General features: G+C 54.8%; 4 protein-coding genes across 4 annotated transcripts; 2 read left to right on the top strand and 2 right to left on the bottom strand.

Moving 5' to 3' along the window:
- Positions 1–721: 721 nt before the first annotated feature.
- Positions 722–1,373, top strand: GLOTRDRAFT_97095 (uncharacterized protein; the record flags this gene model as incomplete). Its single annotated transcript, XM_007873019.1, has 4 exons — positions 722–865; positions 887–1,006; positions 1,036–1,114; positions 1,159–1,373. 4 exons carry the CDS (start codon positions 722–724, stop codon positions 1,371–1,373), a joined length of 558 nt encoding a protein of 185 aa, XP_007871210.1.
- Positions 1,374–1,939: 566 nt separating this feature from the next.
- Positions 1,940–6,835, bottom strand: GLOTRDRAFT_97094 (uncharacterized protein; the record flags this gene model as incomplete). Its single annotated transcript, XM_007873018.1, has 8 exons — positions 1,940–2,331; positions 2,393–3,671; positions 3,847–4,275; positions 4,335–4,431; positions 4,485–5,348; positions 5,404–5,676; positions 5,892–6,716; positions 6,774–6,835. The coding sequence occupies 8 exons, from the start codon at positions 6,833–6,835 to the stop codon at positions 1,940–1,942; spliced, it is 4,221 nt and encodes a 1,406-aa protein (XP_007871209.1).
- Positions 6,836–7,363: 528 nt separating this feature from the next.
- GLOTRDRAFT_97093 (uncharacterized protein) lies at positions 7,364–14,097 on the top strand (the record flags this gene model as incomplete). Its single annotated transcript, XM_007873017.1, has 20 exons — positions 7,364–7,474; positions 7,528–7,722; positions 7,777–7,921; positions 8,387–8,509; positions 8,590–8,690; positions 8,739–9,044; positions 9,099–9,441; positions 9,496–9,836; positions 9,903–10,496; positions 10,728–10,865; positions 10,917–11,276; positions 11,325–11,639; positions 11,703–12,648; positions 12,705–12,722; positions 12,782–12,808; positions 12,861–12,881; positions 12,936–12,992; positions 13,040–13,240; positions 13,295–13,564; positions 13,625–14,097. The coding sequence occupies 20 exons, from the start codon at positions 7,364–7,366 to the stop codon at positions 14,095–14,097; spliced, it is 5,085 nt and encodes a 1,694-aa protein (XP_007871208.1).
- A 1,698-nt stretch (positions 14,098–15,795) lies between these two features.
- Positions 15,796–16,348, bottom strand: GLOTRDRAFT_97092 (uncharacterized protein; the record flags this gene model as incomplete). The annotated part of the gene is made up of 3 exons (XM_007873016.1): positions 15,796–16,148; positions 16,203–16,239; positions 16,286–16,348. 3 exons carry the CDS (start codon positions 16,346–16,348, stop codon positions 15,796–15,798), a joined length of 453 nt encoding a protein of 150 aa, XP_007871207.1.
- Positions 16,349–16,827: the final 479 nt, after the last annotated feature.

Here is a 16,827-nt window from a genome sequence, read left to right as displayed (position 1 = left end):
ACCCTAACCCTAACCCTAAGACTGAGTAATCACTTGAGCACATTTAACTCCAAGTCAAAATCTGTAGAAAGTGAACAGAGGACCCTGGCGTGTTCGGTGGATACTGAAAGGGGCTCGTACTGGCTGGAATAGGGGAGTGCAACAATCCCCACACAGTCGCTTCAGTTCTCATGGAGTATTCACTTGAGCACATTAATTATCAGTCGAAATCCTTAGAAACTGAACGCGGCACTCTGGTGTGTTCGGTGGATTCTGAAAGGGACTGGTGATAGCCGGAATGGGGGAGGACAACAAACCCCATCCCACTCGCATTAGTGCTGAGTGAGGAATCACTTGATCAGATATTGCTCCAAGTCGAAATTAGTAGAAACTCAACGATGGACTCTGGCGAATTTGATGGGTACTGAATCAGACTCGTAATGAGTGGAACAGGGGAGTCCAACAATCCCCATCCCACTCACTCCAGTTCCGAGTGAATCATGACTTAATCACACTTAGCTACTCGTCAAAATCAGCAGAAACTCAACGGCGGACTCTGATGAGTTTGGTGGGTACTGAAAAAGACTTGTAATAGCTGGAATGGTGGAGCCTGACAAGTGTCAAGACAGTTGAATCAATTCTGAGACAGTAATCACTTGACTACATTTAAATAGCAGTCGGAACCTGTAGAAAGTGAACGGAGGACTCCGATGTGCTTGGTCAATACTGAAACAGGCTCACCATGGCTAGAAATGGGAACCTGATGCCTGTGTTCTGTATAGTCATTTGGGGATATGACACACCACTTGGTCAAATTAGCATAAAGCTGCAGGGCAATGAGCATGAAGAAATGCGGAGCTTGAATATTCAGACTCAGCAGCGGAGTGTGAGCGATTGGTATATATAGAGATCCAATGGATTGAGGGATGCACAACAAGATGCCTTGCGTGCGAAGGCAGAGATCCATCCTCAGGAAGTGTATGTTCCAAGTAAGATTAATGACTTCAAAGCGCGGAAGCAAGAGAAAGTGATTAGCTGACGATTGCGGCGATGTAGACAGGTGATACAGTGGGATGCAGAGAGCAGGTTGATGTCAGCAACATGGAGCAATGGGTCCTAGGACATCTCAAGGCAAGTCCCTAGGCATGCTGACCATGCTAAACCACGCACTGACCACAGGCCATGCTAAGCAGAATATCGAGCGGAACTCGAATGGAGTCCTGATCTATGAGGTGATGCTGCATCAGACGGAGAAGATAGCGTATTATCCCGCGCGAGATTTGTACGATCCGGCGCGAGTTGCAAGCAGGAACCAGAGGGTTCGTTTTCAGGGGTGCGAGGCGGAAGAAGCGCAGGCAGGCCTGTGGGAGTCCCTAAGAGGGCCGCACTGGTGAAATGACGACGCCAATCGGGAACGATTAAGGGAGTACAGCAATGCAGCAGATGGAGCACAACATTGAGCTGTCGATGCGTGCATTTGGAGGCAGCGCGTGATCATAGTGACGGGCCTCAACTCGAGCATATAGCCATGTCGGATTGCAAAGCCGTGGTCGGTCACCGAGAAACCAAAGGACCGTATAGTTACGGAGATGACGCCATCTGGTCATGAGTCCTTTACCCAGTGCCAAGTATTTCGGAACCTAGCAACGCCGGCGGATCCGTAAAGTTACGGTTGGTAGAGCTGCTGTCCGTGAAGTTACGGCCCATAGCCATAGAGGCGATCCGCACTAACTCTACGGACCGTAAATTTACGTGCATGTGGGCCGCAGCTGTAGGAGCCGTAAAGTTACGGACGCGTTGGACGTTCACTTCACGGACCGTGACTATCTTTACGGGCCGTAACTTTACGGACGTATGAGCAACTGCACCACAGACGGAGTGACCAGGCCAGTACTATGTATTCACGGACACAAGATCATGTCGACAGAACAATCATGCTGTGTGTAGATACAGTGTGTTATCACAAGCACTGCGCGTTCTTCCGACGCTTGGCGGGACGCTCAGATCCCTCAGGTGCGACCTCGCTGACAGCTCTTGTGGTTATGTTGACACCCACTGGGGCAGTGAGGACACCGGCCTTTACCATTCGGGCGGCTTGAGCAGGCCCGACGATATCTCTGATAGCTGTGTATGGTCCTGCGTCGGGATCTTTCATGGTAGCCACGAAGGAATGCCACAATGCCTCAAGCTCCCTGTAGGACTTGAAGCACCACTGGCCAGAGGCAGAGGTCCGCAAAGCGAACTGCGCTGGACCAGCAGTTCTATTCCCTCCTCCACCGAAGAGACGGGCGCCGCCGCTTGTGCGAGCAAGTCCGAGACGAACCATGTTGTACCAAACGATGTATTTGTGAGCTGCGGCGCGAATGCGTGAGGGGGCAGGAGAGACGTCGATTAGCTGGAGATGGAGACGTACCACACTTGATTCCCAGCACACTGTAAGGCCCCTTTCCGCTTACCAGGACCTTCTTGTAGAGAGGGCTAGCGGTCTCGACACATGCGAGCACATACACGGTGAAGATGGCCAGATATGGACGCTGGAGAGAGCTTCCTGAGTGAGTCGCAGGAAGCCACTCGGAGTTTCTAATGATATCATCGATGTCTTTTGGATTCATAGAGTCGATGTTGTCTGGAGCGTCCCGGAGCATGGCCATGACATTTGGGGCCTGCAATGCAAATATTGCTGAATAGAAGACGACAAGCTTGTGAACAGGATTAGTCATGTCGATGTTGTGCTCGACCCATTTGATTGTTTCATCCTGGATGGCCTTGTCGGAATTGGCAGAGGGAGCGTTGGCTTTGGGTTTTGAAGCCTGCTTGGTGGTGGAGCCAAGGGCATCTGACATGCGAAAGTCCTCGGGGAGGACGTCCTTGTGGAGGAGATGCGGCCAATCATCGACAGGGGATGACAGAATGGACCAGGGGGACCTGCTGTCCTCGATCTCATCTGGCTCAAGGCCGTCGAGAACCGACTGTGGTGTGAAGACGTCGACAAGGCCTGTTCCTGGCTCCTGAGGCTGTCCCAATGAGACCCAGTGGTATGCACTTGCCTTGGTGATTGGGCGACCGCGATCGGACAGGGAAGGGGGATGAGTGGGAAGGTAATGGATCTGAAGGTCGCTCAGAGTGATTCGAATGATTTTGATGATATCGGAAGAGTGTGAGCTGTCTGTGGATCTTGAGAGCGCATCATTGAACAAGGCAGTAATGAATGAGATGGCCTGACGCAGTCCATATGGAGAAGAGCCTGTGGGAGGCAAGGGTGAGTCGTGGCGAGCGTCTCCTGTGGATGACCCGAGGGTCAGTAAGGCGGAGGCGCAATCCGTGAGGGTGATGTGCTTTGGGTCACCGAACGGGAGGGATCGGAGGGGAGGCTCATTGGGTTTCCTCAGCATGAGTGTGAGGATGGATCGCGCGCTCGGTGCGAGAGGATGAGGTGATTCGCGCCACATCTTTAGCTGCACCGATGTGATGTTAAATGCGAGCTTGCGAAGAACCTCACTTTGAGACTGCAGAAGGGGAAGCCAAGTCTTCTGGATCTCTGTTGCGACGAAGGCCACGATGTCGCGTTGCATGATGCCGATGAAGACGTGCATCACTGAGAGGGCTCTGTTGTAGGGGAACTCATAAGCCTCTGCCATCTTGACATTAGTGCAGTGAATGGCGTGATGCAGGGTGAACATGGCCATGTAGCTCTGAAAAGATTGTCAGCAAAGATGAACGAACCAATGACCGTAAAATTACGGCCCGTGGCATGCGTGTGCCCGCGCGGAAGTGCTGGACGACAGCGCAATGGAAGGGCCGTAAAATTACGGTGCGAGTGGTTGTGGAGTCACGAGTCATGGCCCTCGTTTGTCGGTGAACTCTCACCTGGTAATGCTCATCACGATAAGTAAGAAGCTGTGCCCTAGCCGAGGACATGCACGGAACGGACTTGACCGTGGGCCATTGGTCTGGATCGATAGAGACTGTGACTGACCCATTTGCGGAGGACCATGTAACGTTCTTGCGATTGAGACAAGGTGTCCCGTCGACGATGAGTCCACGGCCAATATGTAAGGGATTCATGACTCCTGTCTCGATCACCCGTCTATTCCCGGTATGGGCGAAGTTGAGAGCACGCTCGAGACAGGACAGGAGCTCAATGTGATAAAGCGGAGGGGTGGCCGCCGCGCCATCAGTGGATCCGGTGTCGATGGGTATGCCGTTGTGGTCCATTTTAGCCATTATCTCCGCTCGCACTGTCTCAATAAGTGAAGTGAGCGGGAATGTCATAACACTGTAGAGCTTTGGAAAAGTCTATAGGGCATCCCATGGTGAGACTCAAATGAGAGTTGAGCATGTCATGAATCACATACTCCAGGAGTAAAGACATATAGAGTCTCGCAAATTTGATCGAAGACGTCAGGAGTTCTAAGGTGGAGAACAATGGAGGCAATCACATCGAATGCAACACTATATGGGTGTGAGGGGAAGTGGAATGAGCAATCAACAAATGGCTTACGGACCTTGACCTGTCAACGTCGGGGGCGAGACGCTCCCAGTTTAGTACGAAGGTCTGTTCAAACCGAAAGGAGACATCGAGATTGGGAGCGCTGATCTTGCGATTGAAAGCTTCATGAGGGAGGCATGCAGCAAGGCGGGCGGCTGTCTGCTGTGCGATGCGTTTAGTTCTGGCTCCTTTCCCGAGTGCTCCAGTGAACTGCCTTGTGTTGAGACCGAGCTCAGCGTCGTGAAAAGCGGTGCGGGATCGATAGCTATGTGCGGCCTCATTGTAGGCCTGGCAGAATGTGCCCTGAATGAACGAGTTTGCCCATATGGGGAGGTCGTCGTCGCCAGCTGGTTGCCACACCTCGAGGTGCTGATCCATGTAGTCCAAGTTGATATCTTGAACACATCTCTTGAACGCGTCTGGCACCGTGTGTATTGATGCATGGCCAGCTGTTCCCAGGAAGGCGTGTGGGAACAGGGAGGGCTTGACTTTACCTAGAGGTGCAGCACGGGCGGCAGCACGAAAGCGAGGATGGATGCCTCTGGCAGCGCGATGCATGTCCCGGCTCGGGTCGTCGACATCGGAGGCACCGTCGCTACTGTCATCTTCGCCGTCGGTCTCGCCGTATTCCCGCTGAACAGTTCCGCGAAAGAGATCGGGGAATCGGCCGAGATTGGCAAGAGTGCCACAGGGGGTATCTTTGAACTCGAGATGGTGTGCTGGAATAGGGGTTCCTTGGTTGTCGAAGATGGGAGTTACCTCAAGGTCGATGTCGGCGAGATCATCGATAAGATTAAGTCCCTCGTCAAAGACACCATCTGGATTGGAGTCAATGATGTCCTCCACAGCGATGGGGATCTTCTCCGAGATCTCCCTCACACTGTGGAGAGCATGAGTGCACTGAAAGCGGTCTGAGCGTACGTCCAATAGCGTACCTAATTCCATGTGCGATCGAGAACATGGATGTTGCCACCTCATTCCAGTTGTAGGCCTTTCTCCAATCCGTGGCCTCATTAGCAAAGTTAACGGAGCCGAGAGGTGCGTTCTGGCCATAGCCCTCCATGAAAAGGAGAGGGGAGTTGTCAGTAATGAAGTCGTTCTTGAAGTGACTCGGTGCCGCCTCAACCCAGGCAGTCCAGTCTCTCTTCATGACCATTGCCAGCCTGCGTGCGTAGACGAGGGATATGTTCCATTGATAAGTTTCGACGCTGCAACAGGCGTCAGCGCAAGCCGGCTGGACAAAGAATAGAGAAAGGACGTGCACCGTAACTTTACGGCGAAGTTTCTTCGCCGTAAAGTTACGGCTGTGGGTGCTGGGATGAACGGGCGTACTGTAGCATCACGGGCAGGGACGAGGACCGTAAAATTACGGCGAGGATGGGAGACAGGAGGGGAGTGAGGGTTAGGGACAGCATAGACTCACCCCATGGACGTTGCGTGCTTGTACTCGTCCGAGTTGTCGATATGGGGGTATTTGTTATAGACAGCGACGCCGGGAAGGATCTCAGCGAGGCAGTGGGCGATGAACATGGCCCATCTGCGAAAGTTTCCCAAGGCCATGAGGGAGCTGGATGAGGCGTATGGCTTTGAATCAGATGGTGCTTGGATGCCGGCGATGTAGGCGTTAGGAGCGAAGACAGTCCACCAGCGAAGGTCGGCGGCGTAGCCCATGTAGGCAACCCTTCCGGAGATATTGAACCCGATGGGAGGGTCGGCGAGCCTGAGATACCAGTGGGGCTTAGATAGATCGAGATGATACTGCCAGCCCATTCCTGAGCTCTGAGGAATGCCGACGTCGATGCCAATGCCTCTGCCAAGAATGAAATGGCAGTCGAGATAGTTCGCGTGCTGAAAGAACTGGACGGAGTCCAGGCCATTAGCCTGAACTGTTTTTGTTGCATCTAGAAGGATGTTGGACCTCCATCGGCGCTGGAGGATATTAGAAGCCTCATGGCCTCGCCCTCGATCAAAGAGATCTTCCAAGCGGCGGTAGGTTACCTGAATGGGGGTGCGGTCGCTAAATGAGCGATCGGTGCTCTGAGCACCTCGACGGCCGTGAACAATGACGCTCTCGCGAAATGCGTCCTCGCCGGGAGGCAAGAACGACGCCATTCCAGCAGGGATGATATTGGACCCATGGCTGGCGAAGGATTGATAGCCTGGCCCAGAGGCGGAGTGAGCGTTGAGATCATCCGGGTCGACAGGGAGAGCAGGGTCTAAAGCGTCGACGAAGATGCCATCCGCAATGCTGAGGCGCCAGAATAATATGAGCAGGAGAAAGAAACGGGGGCAGAGAGTCGCTCACTTGACTTGGTCCTCGAGGTCTAGGTTTGTCTGCACGGCACGAGAGATGTCGATAGAAGTCATTCTCTTGAAATGCAGAAAACAAAGATGCGGACTGGATAGCTGGGGACGGGCTTGTGAACGCAAGTCGGAAACGAGGCAATGAAGACGGGGATGCTAGGCGAAGTGGGTGGTGATAGCTCGGCAGTCGGGCCCTGAAAGCGATCGGAAGAGCGGCGATGGTCAATATATGAATGATGAGAGAAACACTAATGTTGACCCGATGCACGATTAGATCTGACACGAGAAGCCGGATCCCTCTGCGAGCCGTATGATTTGACGCCTGCAGCCGTAGCCCAGACGACGCTGACGCTGGCTGCAGCCGACATGCGATATTACGGGTGTCCCCGTGCGACAGCCCATTAGGGTCAGCATGGGGGGGACCCCATTCGCCGTAATGTTACGGTCCCGAATGTGCGAGCCATCGCCGCGGAGGCGAAGACTGTAAAGTTACGGCGGGCTTTTCCGGACGTCGGCGTGTCGCCGGCCGGCAATCGACAGCGACTGGAGCCACGATATGCCCATCGACCGTACACTATTGAACTCCTCATCATGACCACACCAGAGCCACAGGCCGTGGAGTCTCCGGAAACAAAGCAGAAGGAGGAGAAACAGATGCCGATGAGCGAGCAATCTGTCTGTGTTCAAGGCCCTGGGCCGGCAGTAAGCATTTCGAGATAAATGCTAGTCTCTGGATTACATGGGATGTTGCGTAGGGTCATGGACAGCGACTGAACAGGAGGAACTCAGGGATAGGCGTAGCCAGGCATTCGGGCGAGTTGAGAACGGAGTGTATGCAAGTAACCCAAGATGCTAGTCTGCCTGATGCGGTTATTGGAGTTCGTCAAGTTGACGCTGCAGATTGCTCATTCAAAGTCCAGGAGCAGAGGGATCCGATCTCGCATCTCCCAGTAAGAATCTGGGAGCCATGATGCATAGCGCGACTCGAACATAATGTTGCACAGGTCGCTCAGGTTAGTAGGGGCACACAACTCCTCGCTGGTCGTCGTCGTCAGCGTGCCCTCGAGCAGCTACTGCTGGAGGTAGCTCAAGAGTGTCTGAGTGCGCGCGACGCTGAAAGTGAGCGCGATGAAGAGACGGCGCACGCTGGTGTGTGATGAGGGACGGCAGCGGGGTATGTACAATAGGGACTGGGGTACAACTGTGGTTGTCAGGGATGCATGTTGGGCTCGAGACCCCTCTAATATGAGCTCGGTACTCCCCCTTGCCTCGTGTGAGCCAGGTTAGGGATGGATATCAGCGTGATACTATGCTGGGGGTCGACTGCGTCGATCCCCTTGCCTGAGATACATCGCGGCAGGCTGGAGTGCGGGAGACGTCAGGTGATAGTGTGGTCCACCGCACTCAAAGGTACCGTAACATTACGGTGCGTGTTACGAACCTACGGCGCTCATGTGTACCGTAACATTACGGTGCGTATGGGTAACGCAGGCCACTGAGGCACAGAGTGACATTGCGGCGCGACCGTAATGTTACGGTGCAAGCGTAATGTTACGATAATACCGTAATGTTACGGCGCGACCGTAATGTTACGGACCTCTGCATTGCCAACAGATATATGGACTGTCAATCGAGAAACCGATGGGTTGACCTGCAGGCTTAGATCGATAAATCTCTCGGCGATCGCCGCAACGCCTCGAGGTTGCCTCATGGTAGTCGAGCGACGACAGGGTCACGGTGCTCGCGCCCTTCCCTTCATCGTCGCTCTCACCTCCTCTGAACGAGTGCGAGATACACTTGTAACTCAGGAATCTAAGCAAGTCCCGACTTCTCAAGCAATCGATACATCGAAATGGCACCGAAAGCATCCAACAAGACCACCAAGGTCCCAAAGAGACTGAAGGACCTCGACGGCCCGGTGCGTCCCTTCATCTCATGTCTCGCAGATACTCAATTTGCTTTCCAGCTCTCAGAGCAATTCATCAATGACCTCTCGAACATCCGGACCGTTCAAAACAACAGTCTCGTCGGCTTCGGGAAGGCAGACATTACTGACGGACTCCTCGAGTATGGTACGATCAATCCGCGCAGCGCTAATGAAGTCGTCGTGCAGCAGATCGCGGAGGAGCTCGTGGCGGCGGGCATCGCTCCGGGGGAGGAACACGTCGTGCCGATCCTCATTGACAGCCCCGATGACATAGAAATTGCGCATCCGGGCAAACTGTGGCCGGTCGGCGTCACCACCGCGGAAGACGCGGGCTTGACGGAGGGTGTACGTCCGACATATCTATACAATAACCATATGGTATGCTAAGACATCGCTTAGGTTGACTACGCCCACGACTTCATTCGTCGTCCGAGCGGTCTCGCTCAGCGCTACCCCTCCAATGCGGTGAAGAACCCGCTCGATCACCTGCCCCTCGCCCGCTTCAAGAAGGTGGCCTTCCCCGGTGGAGGTAACCATCGTCAACTGGCCCTTCGTCTCGCGCGCGCATGGCTCGCAGAGCTTATCAACGACTGCATCGAGATTATCAACAGTGCTCAGGAAGGCTCCAAAGCAAAGAATAAGGCGACCAAAGAGCAGGTTGCGAAAGCAGAGGCGAGGCTCGCGGGCTGGAAGATGCGACAGGAGGAGTTGGCTGCATGGCCAGTGGTCATATATGAGAAGAGTAAGTGTCATGGCAGCTGCTTCACTGCTCGCTCACTATATACTTGCCTCGCAGAGTACTGGAATAGCACAGTGCAGCAGGTCACATTGGCGTCGAACCGCAAGTTCTCTGAGCAGGCCGAGACAGCCAACGAGGCCGCCATCACCCTCCTCAAGCTTATGGCCGACGCAAAGAGGCTCAATAAGACCCAGGATGATCTTCGCGATCGCATGAATTATCAATTTCGCAATGACGCACGTTTCCGACGAACGTTCAACTCGCCCCTTCTCATGAAGCCCACCCTCGCCCTCTCGCTTTATCCCGCGTACCTCCATACGAAGTCTCTCGATTTCCTGTGGCTCAACGCTAACTGCATGGTCGCGCAGAAACCCGACGTCGCCATCGCCGGTAGCGGGGTGAGCAGTATCAGCCTTCATATTCGTACCAAGAGGCGCTCACAATCTCCTCCTTCCATGCCATAGTTCTATATCACTGCCCTCGAGCAGGCCGTCGTCATGCTCGACGACCTATGCTGCGACGTGGAGTGGAACTCGGACCCTCAGCACATCCTTCAGATGGCCACCGTCCGCCGCCTCAAGCAGAAGAAGAGGAGAACCGATGAGGACGAGGAGAGACTCGCAGTCACCGAAGCCGCTGTCGCCACGTTCAAGCAGAAGATTCGTCGCAGCAACCGCACCGTCAATCACTATGTAATCACAAACGACATCCTCGACATCATCGACGACGCTTACGTGAAGCATATCCGCCCCCACTTTCAGAAGTACTGGTGGACGTTCGCGGACCCGCAAGACGAGGACTATGAGGCCGTCAAGACCTCACAGAAGTTGTACATCGAGGACATCATCGGGAAGCTCCCCGATCGCATGAAGTCCGCGCCAACGGGAGATCCGGCATCGATGAGGTCCGGCGAGCGCACATATGGCTTCTTCGCGGAGCGCCTCCGATTTGTCTGCGGCGGTGACCACGACGATCGCCCTTTCCTTCCCTTATGGTGCTCCTCTCTTCAGCAGGACGTCGCCGCAGCGTTCGATCCCCTCGCTCTCGCAGTTACCGAGGTAAGTAAACATCTCATTTCTAGTTAGCGTTGCCGTACTTTTACGGCGCTCGGACCACCACACATAGTGAGACGTTGTCCCTCGCACCGTAATGTTACGGCGACGCGGGCTGCAGCATTGGGTTACGATAAGCGGCGCGGGCTATCGTCGCCTCAGTCTTATCGTAGCTAAGCCGTAATTTTACGGTACATGTCTCGTGTCTCGCTACAGTGCTCTAACTCTGCTTTGTAGATCATTAACGAACTCGACAATATGTTCTGGGATGAGACGGTCACGGCTGGGAGCAACGACAACTCCGCCCGCGACCCTTCATATGCTATGATTTACTTCCTCAAAGCTCGGAACGTCACCGACGACGGCGTGCGCCAGGTGCAGTGCCTTCCTTTACTCTGCTGACGCGATCTGACACATACCACTTAGTTTATGCAATTCTTACTTATACACCGAAGCAACCTCCTCGTTGCCATCCAAAGCATCGTCAAGCCCCACTCCGTCGCAATCTTGAAGAGCTTTCAAAAGGCTGCCCGGAACGAGCGTCTCAAGGAACTCCCCGAGGTCGATCGCAACATTATCTCAGAGTACATCGGCCACCTTGCGCCTGTCTTTGAAAAGGCTCACAGTCGCACGGTCATGGACGCCCTCTTCGACGACCTCGTCGATGGCGTCAAGAATGCCGTTCGCACCACACCCGCCCTCGCCATCGCTTACCAGACGGCTTATCGTCCCACCTCCAAGCTCGCGGGCAAGAAGTTATTCACGCAGCTCATGGAGATAGCTCTGGTGCGTGCCTCCAACCTCTCTTATAGGCGCACTCTCTTCGCACAACAGGCATTTCGATTCCTTCGTCTCGGCATGCACAACATTCTCACTTCGATCATTCCCGGCTGGTTCTGGCCCGACTGCCTGCCGTCTGTCCCGTTCCCCACGAATCTCGTCGACCCCGCATTCAAACTTCCCCCCCGCACGAGGGTCGTCTTCTCCAACGACGATCGAAAGTACGAGGACATTCAGAAGGCATGGCTGAAGCTCCGTCATGACCTCGAAAGATGTCCTTTGCTGTGGTCAGTCCCCGACTTCACGAAACGCGCTAAGGCCACGGGCATGAATATGGCGCTCGCGGGTCACACCGCATCTTGGCTCAAGGTATGTGTCGCGTCTAACACATCTTTCTCATTACCAACATTACACTATCTTGTATCTACATAGAGAGTCTGGGTGCAGTCGCATACCGCTGCGATGCTCCCCTTCGTTCCCGACTGCCCCGAGATTGGCTTCCAGGCTGGTCTATCCGGAACATCGAAGGCCGCGGACGACGATGAGCCGACCCAATCGGATGTAGACAATCAGGAGTACATTCCCGTCACCGGACCCGGCCTCGACTCGGAAGATGACAGCAACGCGGCCGTCCGCGACGATCGCCGCAAGACTCTTCGCCAGCGAAAGGGCAAGGACACGCACGACGGCGGCGAGAAGACACGCAACCGCGCTGCGACAGGGAAGACCGACAAAGGTAAGGGTCGGGCACTACCCGAGCAAGATCAGACAGAAGGGGAGGACGTCGAGGAGGACCGGGAAGCAGGCCCCGCGACCGGCGACGACGACGACATCCAGGACGTCGTTATGCGCGAGCCCTCGCCAGGTGCAGCAGGACCGTCTGCTGCTGCTCAGCAGCTGAAGAGAGGTCGCTCGAGCACGAACGAGTCCCGAAGCAGTGGCAAGAGTCCGCGCCATCACAGGAAGAAGGCCCGAAACATCGACGCGCAGTCCTCGGATGACGAGCGAGAGTCGGCCTTGCCCAGGAGGCCCGTTCCCAAGCGCGCGTACGGCAAGCACAGTAAGGGCCAGCGTGCCTCCCTCGAACCCTTCGCGTTGTCTCGTCGCGATCACTCCCAAGAGCGTCCAGCCTCTGACATGCTCGTTGTCGACTTGCCTCGGCTCAGAGTGGGTCAGACGTCGGCCTACGCACCTCTCAGCAACGCAGCCGCGGGCGACTCTTCTGATGAGGACCATACGGCGAGGCCGAGCTCAATGCAGGACATGCCAATGTCGCGCCGCCCCGAGGACATCGTCAACACTGCTGTCGCAGACGACCGAGCCGGTCTCGCGATCAAGAAAGAGCTTGTGGATGATCCAAGCCTCTTGAGTGGCGCAGGTGAGTCTTACCGCCGTAACTTTACGGCTCCCGCTGACTACTGGCCCTGGACTCAGATCGCGACTGGCGTATTGGTACGTCACCACTTCTCTCGCCGTACATTTACGGCGTTCCATTATAACGTCTCTCCTAGCGTCACATATCATTTCATCTCAAGCCAGTGAGTAAAGCCGTAACTTTACGGCAGTCCACAACATTAATCTCTCATCCAGATCCTATCGACTTGACTGGAGGTAAGGACACCGTAATATTACGGTCCAAATACTCATCGCCGTGTCTCATGACAGATGTCGCGGATGCCGCAACGACTGCGTCCCGGCGCAACCTCGTCGAGCCCTCTCAAGGTAGGTTTGGTTGTCCTTCCCTTGGCCCAGCTGACCTTCGCCGTCAGACATTGTGCCCGAGACGTCACAGGCGCAATCGCCTGCTCTCGCCTCGCAGCTGTCTGAGTTCCCGGAGTCTTCGCAGCTGGAACCTGGAGCCGCGCTGTCGCAGATCTCGGACGTGCCAAACCTCTCTCAAGCCCGAGGGGGTATCCGACTGTCCCAAGACTCGTTTGGTGGCTGGTCATCACAAGGCTTCTCGACGCAGGGTGCGTGACTGCCACCCCAGCACTCACATCACTCACTGGCGTATCCTTCCCTAGAGAGCATCCAATCGAGCTCCCGCGACTTCAGTGGTGCGTCTTCTGCCGCATCACCTGCGGCACAGCTTGACCCTCGCTCGCCAACCCTCTATAAAGCACTACTCCCTCCCGGACAGCGCTCGTCATCGTCAAGGGCAGCTACGGGCGGTGGCTCCGTGGCCACCGCGACTGCTTCGCGGGTGCCCCCCGTCGCTGAGTCGTGGCTGGCTTCCCGTCCACGCTCTCAGGCACCCAAATACGATTACTTTGGCCTCGCTAGCGCGACACAAGGTCCGCACACGCATTGTTTTGCCCGTCCTTCCGTCTGCAAGCCACTAACCATCCCTGCAGCGTCCTCTTCAGCCGACGAGCTCACGGCCGGCGAGCAACAGCCTCGCCCTCCGTCGTCGTCACCCCCCCCGCTACCTCCCCATCAGGAAGCGTCACCACCCTCCTCACAGCCCTCGCGCGCGCACGCTCACCGTCCCGCCTTTAACCAGCAGCGCCCTCTTCAAGACCTTCCGGAGGACGAAATACCTTACTTCCCTCCCGACGAGATCGAGCCTGAGCAGCAGCCCACTCGGCACGAGGCAGGGCAACGTCACTCCTCCCTTCCTCCGGCGACATCTGTGACTCCCGCTCCTCCAGAGCGTCCAGCGACTGCCTTGAGGACACGGTCTGCGTCTAGACAGCGCTCGATTGCGCCGCAGACTGCGGGGCATACGCTCGGCCAGTACGCGAGACCGTCGACGCGCTCCGCGACTAGGGCGACATCCGCCCAACCGGAGGCGGGCTCGTCGAAAGGCAAGGGTCGCGCCCGTTGAGGTAAGGGGGATTGTAAGCATCATGTCTGGTTCCTTCCGCATCACGCACCGTGGTCTCTGTTTGCTTCTCGCCTGATACTCGCATTATTGTACTGCATGACGCCGTCATGATAATCCAATCCTCGTATTGTACAGCCCACATCATCCCTCTACCGTCTCTCTCCAAATAATGCTTTGTGTTATCTCCTGTCGCCTGGAATGATACACTTTTCGCTGTTGCTGTACGGATACGTCGTAAGATTACGGATCATCAAGTTCCGACGTGGCACTGTCATCTTTACACGACTTCTAGGATGTGGACAGGCCGTAATGTTACGGTGATACAGCTCGCAAGTATGCGCCGCTCGATCTCTCATGAGGCTACACAACCGTAAAATTACGGCGCGCTGTGCCAACTCTCTGAGCTACCGCGTCCTCGCTCTGCATTACGTAAGCCGTTGCCACGCCGATCATGGTATATGCTAGTCATGTGCATGCAAGGGGATTTGCTCGCAAATCATAACACCGTGCAGCACGACATGTTGTCCTGTTGTTTGGCACAGCTGGTGCAACATGCACACCAACCTTGCATTCATGCAGCTCAAATTATTGCATTTCATGACATGCTGTTTGACAGGTAAGGCATGTAAAAAAGGTATGATCAGTTTTGAAACCTTTCCAGGCGCAATGTGAGGATATTTAATGCTATGTAGCAACCGATAGCTGGGCCCTGTCTGTCTTGGACCCTGTCACACCGCAAGCAGAGTTTGTTTGTGTTTGTTGCAGACTTCTGCCCTAGTGAAGAATGGCTTAGGGCCTGTTGGGTTGCACAGCTAGGGTAGGGTAGGGTTAAAGCACACGGATTAGAAATTTTGTCGCATTTCGGATACAACCGAGGAGATTTCCTGTTCCCAGGTCTTGCAGAATGTGTTCAGTGGACTCAATTCTGGACCCAGGTCTGTCACCAGAGTGACTGCACATGTATGGGCATCTCTGCCCCATGCTGGTAAGCCGAGCTTGACTGGTTGGTTATAGAGTATTCGGCCAATCAACAGAGCTGGCCATTGCAGATTCTCTTGTCACAGATTGGGACATCCATTCTCACCATATGAATGATATGTGTACCTTCAGCTCATAGCTGCAGCACTGGTGGCTATATCATCACTGGCATTGCTAGTCACTAGTCCTCCCCTGATCCTCATCTCTGCAGATAAGACAGTCTCTCAAAGAACATGACATAGCAGCATACTGCTCATTTGACCACCAATTCAGTGGGAGGTGAATAAACCAAGTGGCAATAAGTAAACCACATAACCCATCGCAGGTCTGACATCCACATTGACTTGTAATGGCATGATGGTCTCGCATATGAATGAAGTTAGGTTTGGCAACCCCACCTCTCAGTGCTTACGTAAGCAAGCTCACACTTAGAAACACAGTCTCTGGCATCCGTTGGCCAGTTGGATGTATTGACGTGCTCTATTGCGACATACTGTGGCTCACTGAAGAGTATGCCACGCGCATGTGGCATTCTCAGCCATGCATTGCACAAACACTTGGGTTCCTTGCTGCACTTCAGTGTCACGCCGTAGTAATACGGCTCAGAGGGACGCATTCATTGCCATCCACAGAACAGTCATAGCCGTAAATTTACGGCAAGCGTGCATAGTGAACACCGTCCATCCTCTCTTGTATCTACAGCTGAGTCAGATGTTGTATCTACAGCTGAGTCAGATGTGGTCGAGCGTGGCCGCGCTGCTGCAGCAGATACGCCTCTCGCTCAACGTCTCCAATGAGCAACAGTAGCCGATACTGCTCTGTGATCTCCTGCATCACCCACACATCCGCCCCTTCCGTTAAGATCCTCTCTCCTTTGAAGTGGCCTTCGACGATGGCATTCATCGTATTCAGCTTCTCCCTCCATGCCGGCATCCGGCGATCACAGAGCTCTCTGAGCGCTGCAAGCTCACTCCATATTCCCTGAATGGCCTCTTCCAACAACGAGTCCTCTTGTCTCATTGCCTCGATCAGGCGCGTCGCTCGCTCCCTCAGGACCGAAGTCTCCACAATCACTGCCGGCAGGCGTAAGTATTTATCATGGTGACCACAGCAGCCAGTACGCTCACCCATCCCATTGACAAGACCCGGCATCTGGCCCGTTTGCTGCAGTCAGCCCCTACGCCTAGGCAACGAAACTCAGCAGACAAACCTGGCTTGTGACACTCGCAGACTTGGGCATGTCACTGCCTCTCTCAGTTGTGGGGGTTGTCATATTGCGCGTCGAGATCAGGACAGCTACACTCCTCCCTCATTTTGCCTCCTTTCCTTTTATGTTACTTGCTTTCGCTGACCATGAGGTTTCCTCCAGGCCGTCCCCGTGCCAGTGCCGGTCTTGACTTACGGCGATCTTCCCCATCTGTTGCCGACAGTCATGTGATCTGCACATCCTGTCTGCGGGCTGTGGCAAGGGACTGTCTCAACTCTTACACCGAGTGCAGGTCTTGGGCCGTAATATTACGGCGCAGCCCCTTGTGGGAACAGAATGCGCGCGGGCGCCTTAAAGCTCTCGTAGCGTAAAACTACGGCGAGTACAGCGTCCAGGCACAGAGCGATGGGAAGTACATACAGCTACCCCTCTATATCAGGAATTGGAAATGGCCTGAAGTAGCCGCGATGCTCAAGACGTCTTGCTTCTCGCTCAGCATCACCTGCCAGAAGCATTACATGGCACTGGTCCATGATCTCACCCAG

Source organism: Gloeophyllum trabeum, assembly GCF_000344685.1.
Source record: "Gloeophyllum trabeum ATCC 11539 unplaced genomic scaffold GLOTRscaffold_00022, whole genome shotgun sequence".
Taxonomy (NCBI): Eukaryota; Fungi; Basidiomycota; class Agaricomycetes; order Gloeophyllales; family Gloeophyllaceae; genus Gloeophyllum; species Gloeophyllum trabeum.
The sequence above is the reverse complement of the archived record's forward strand: the minus strand, read 5'-3'. Positions and strand labels throughout refer to the sequence as shown.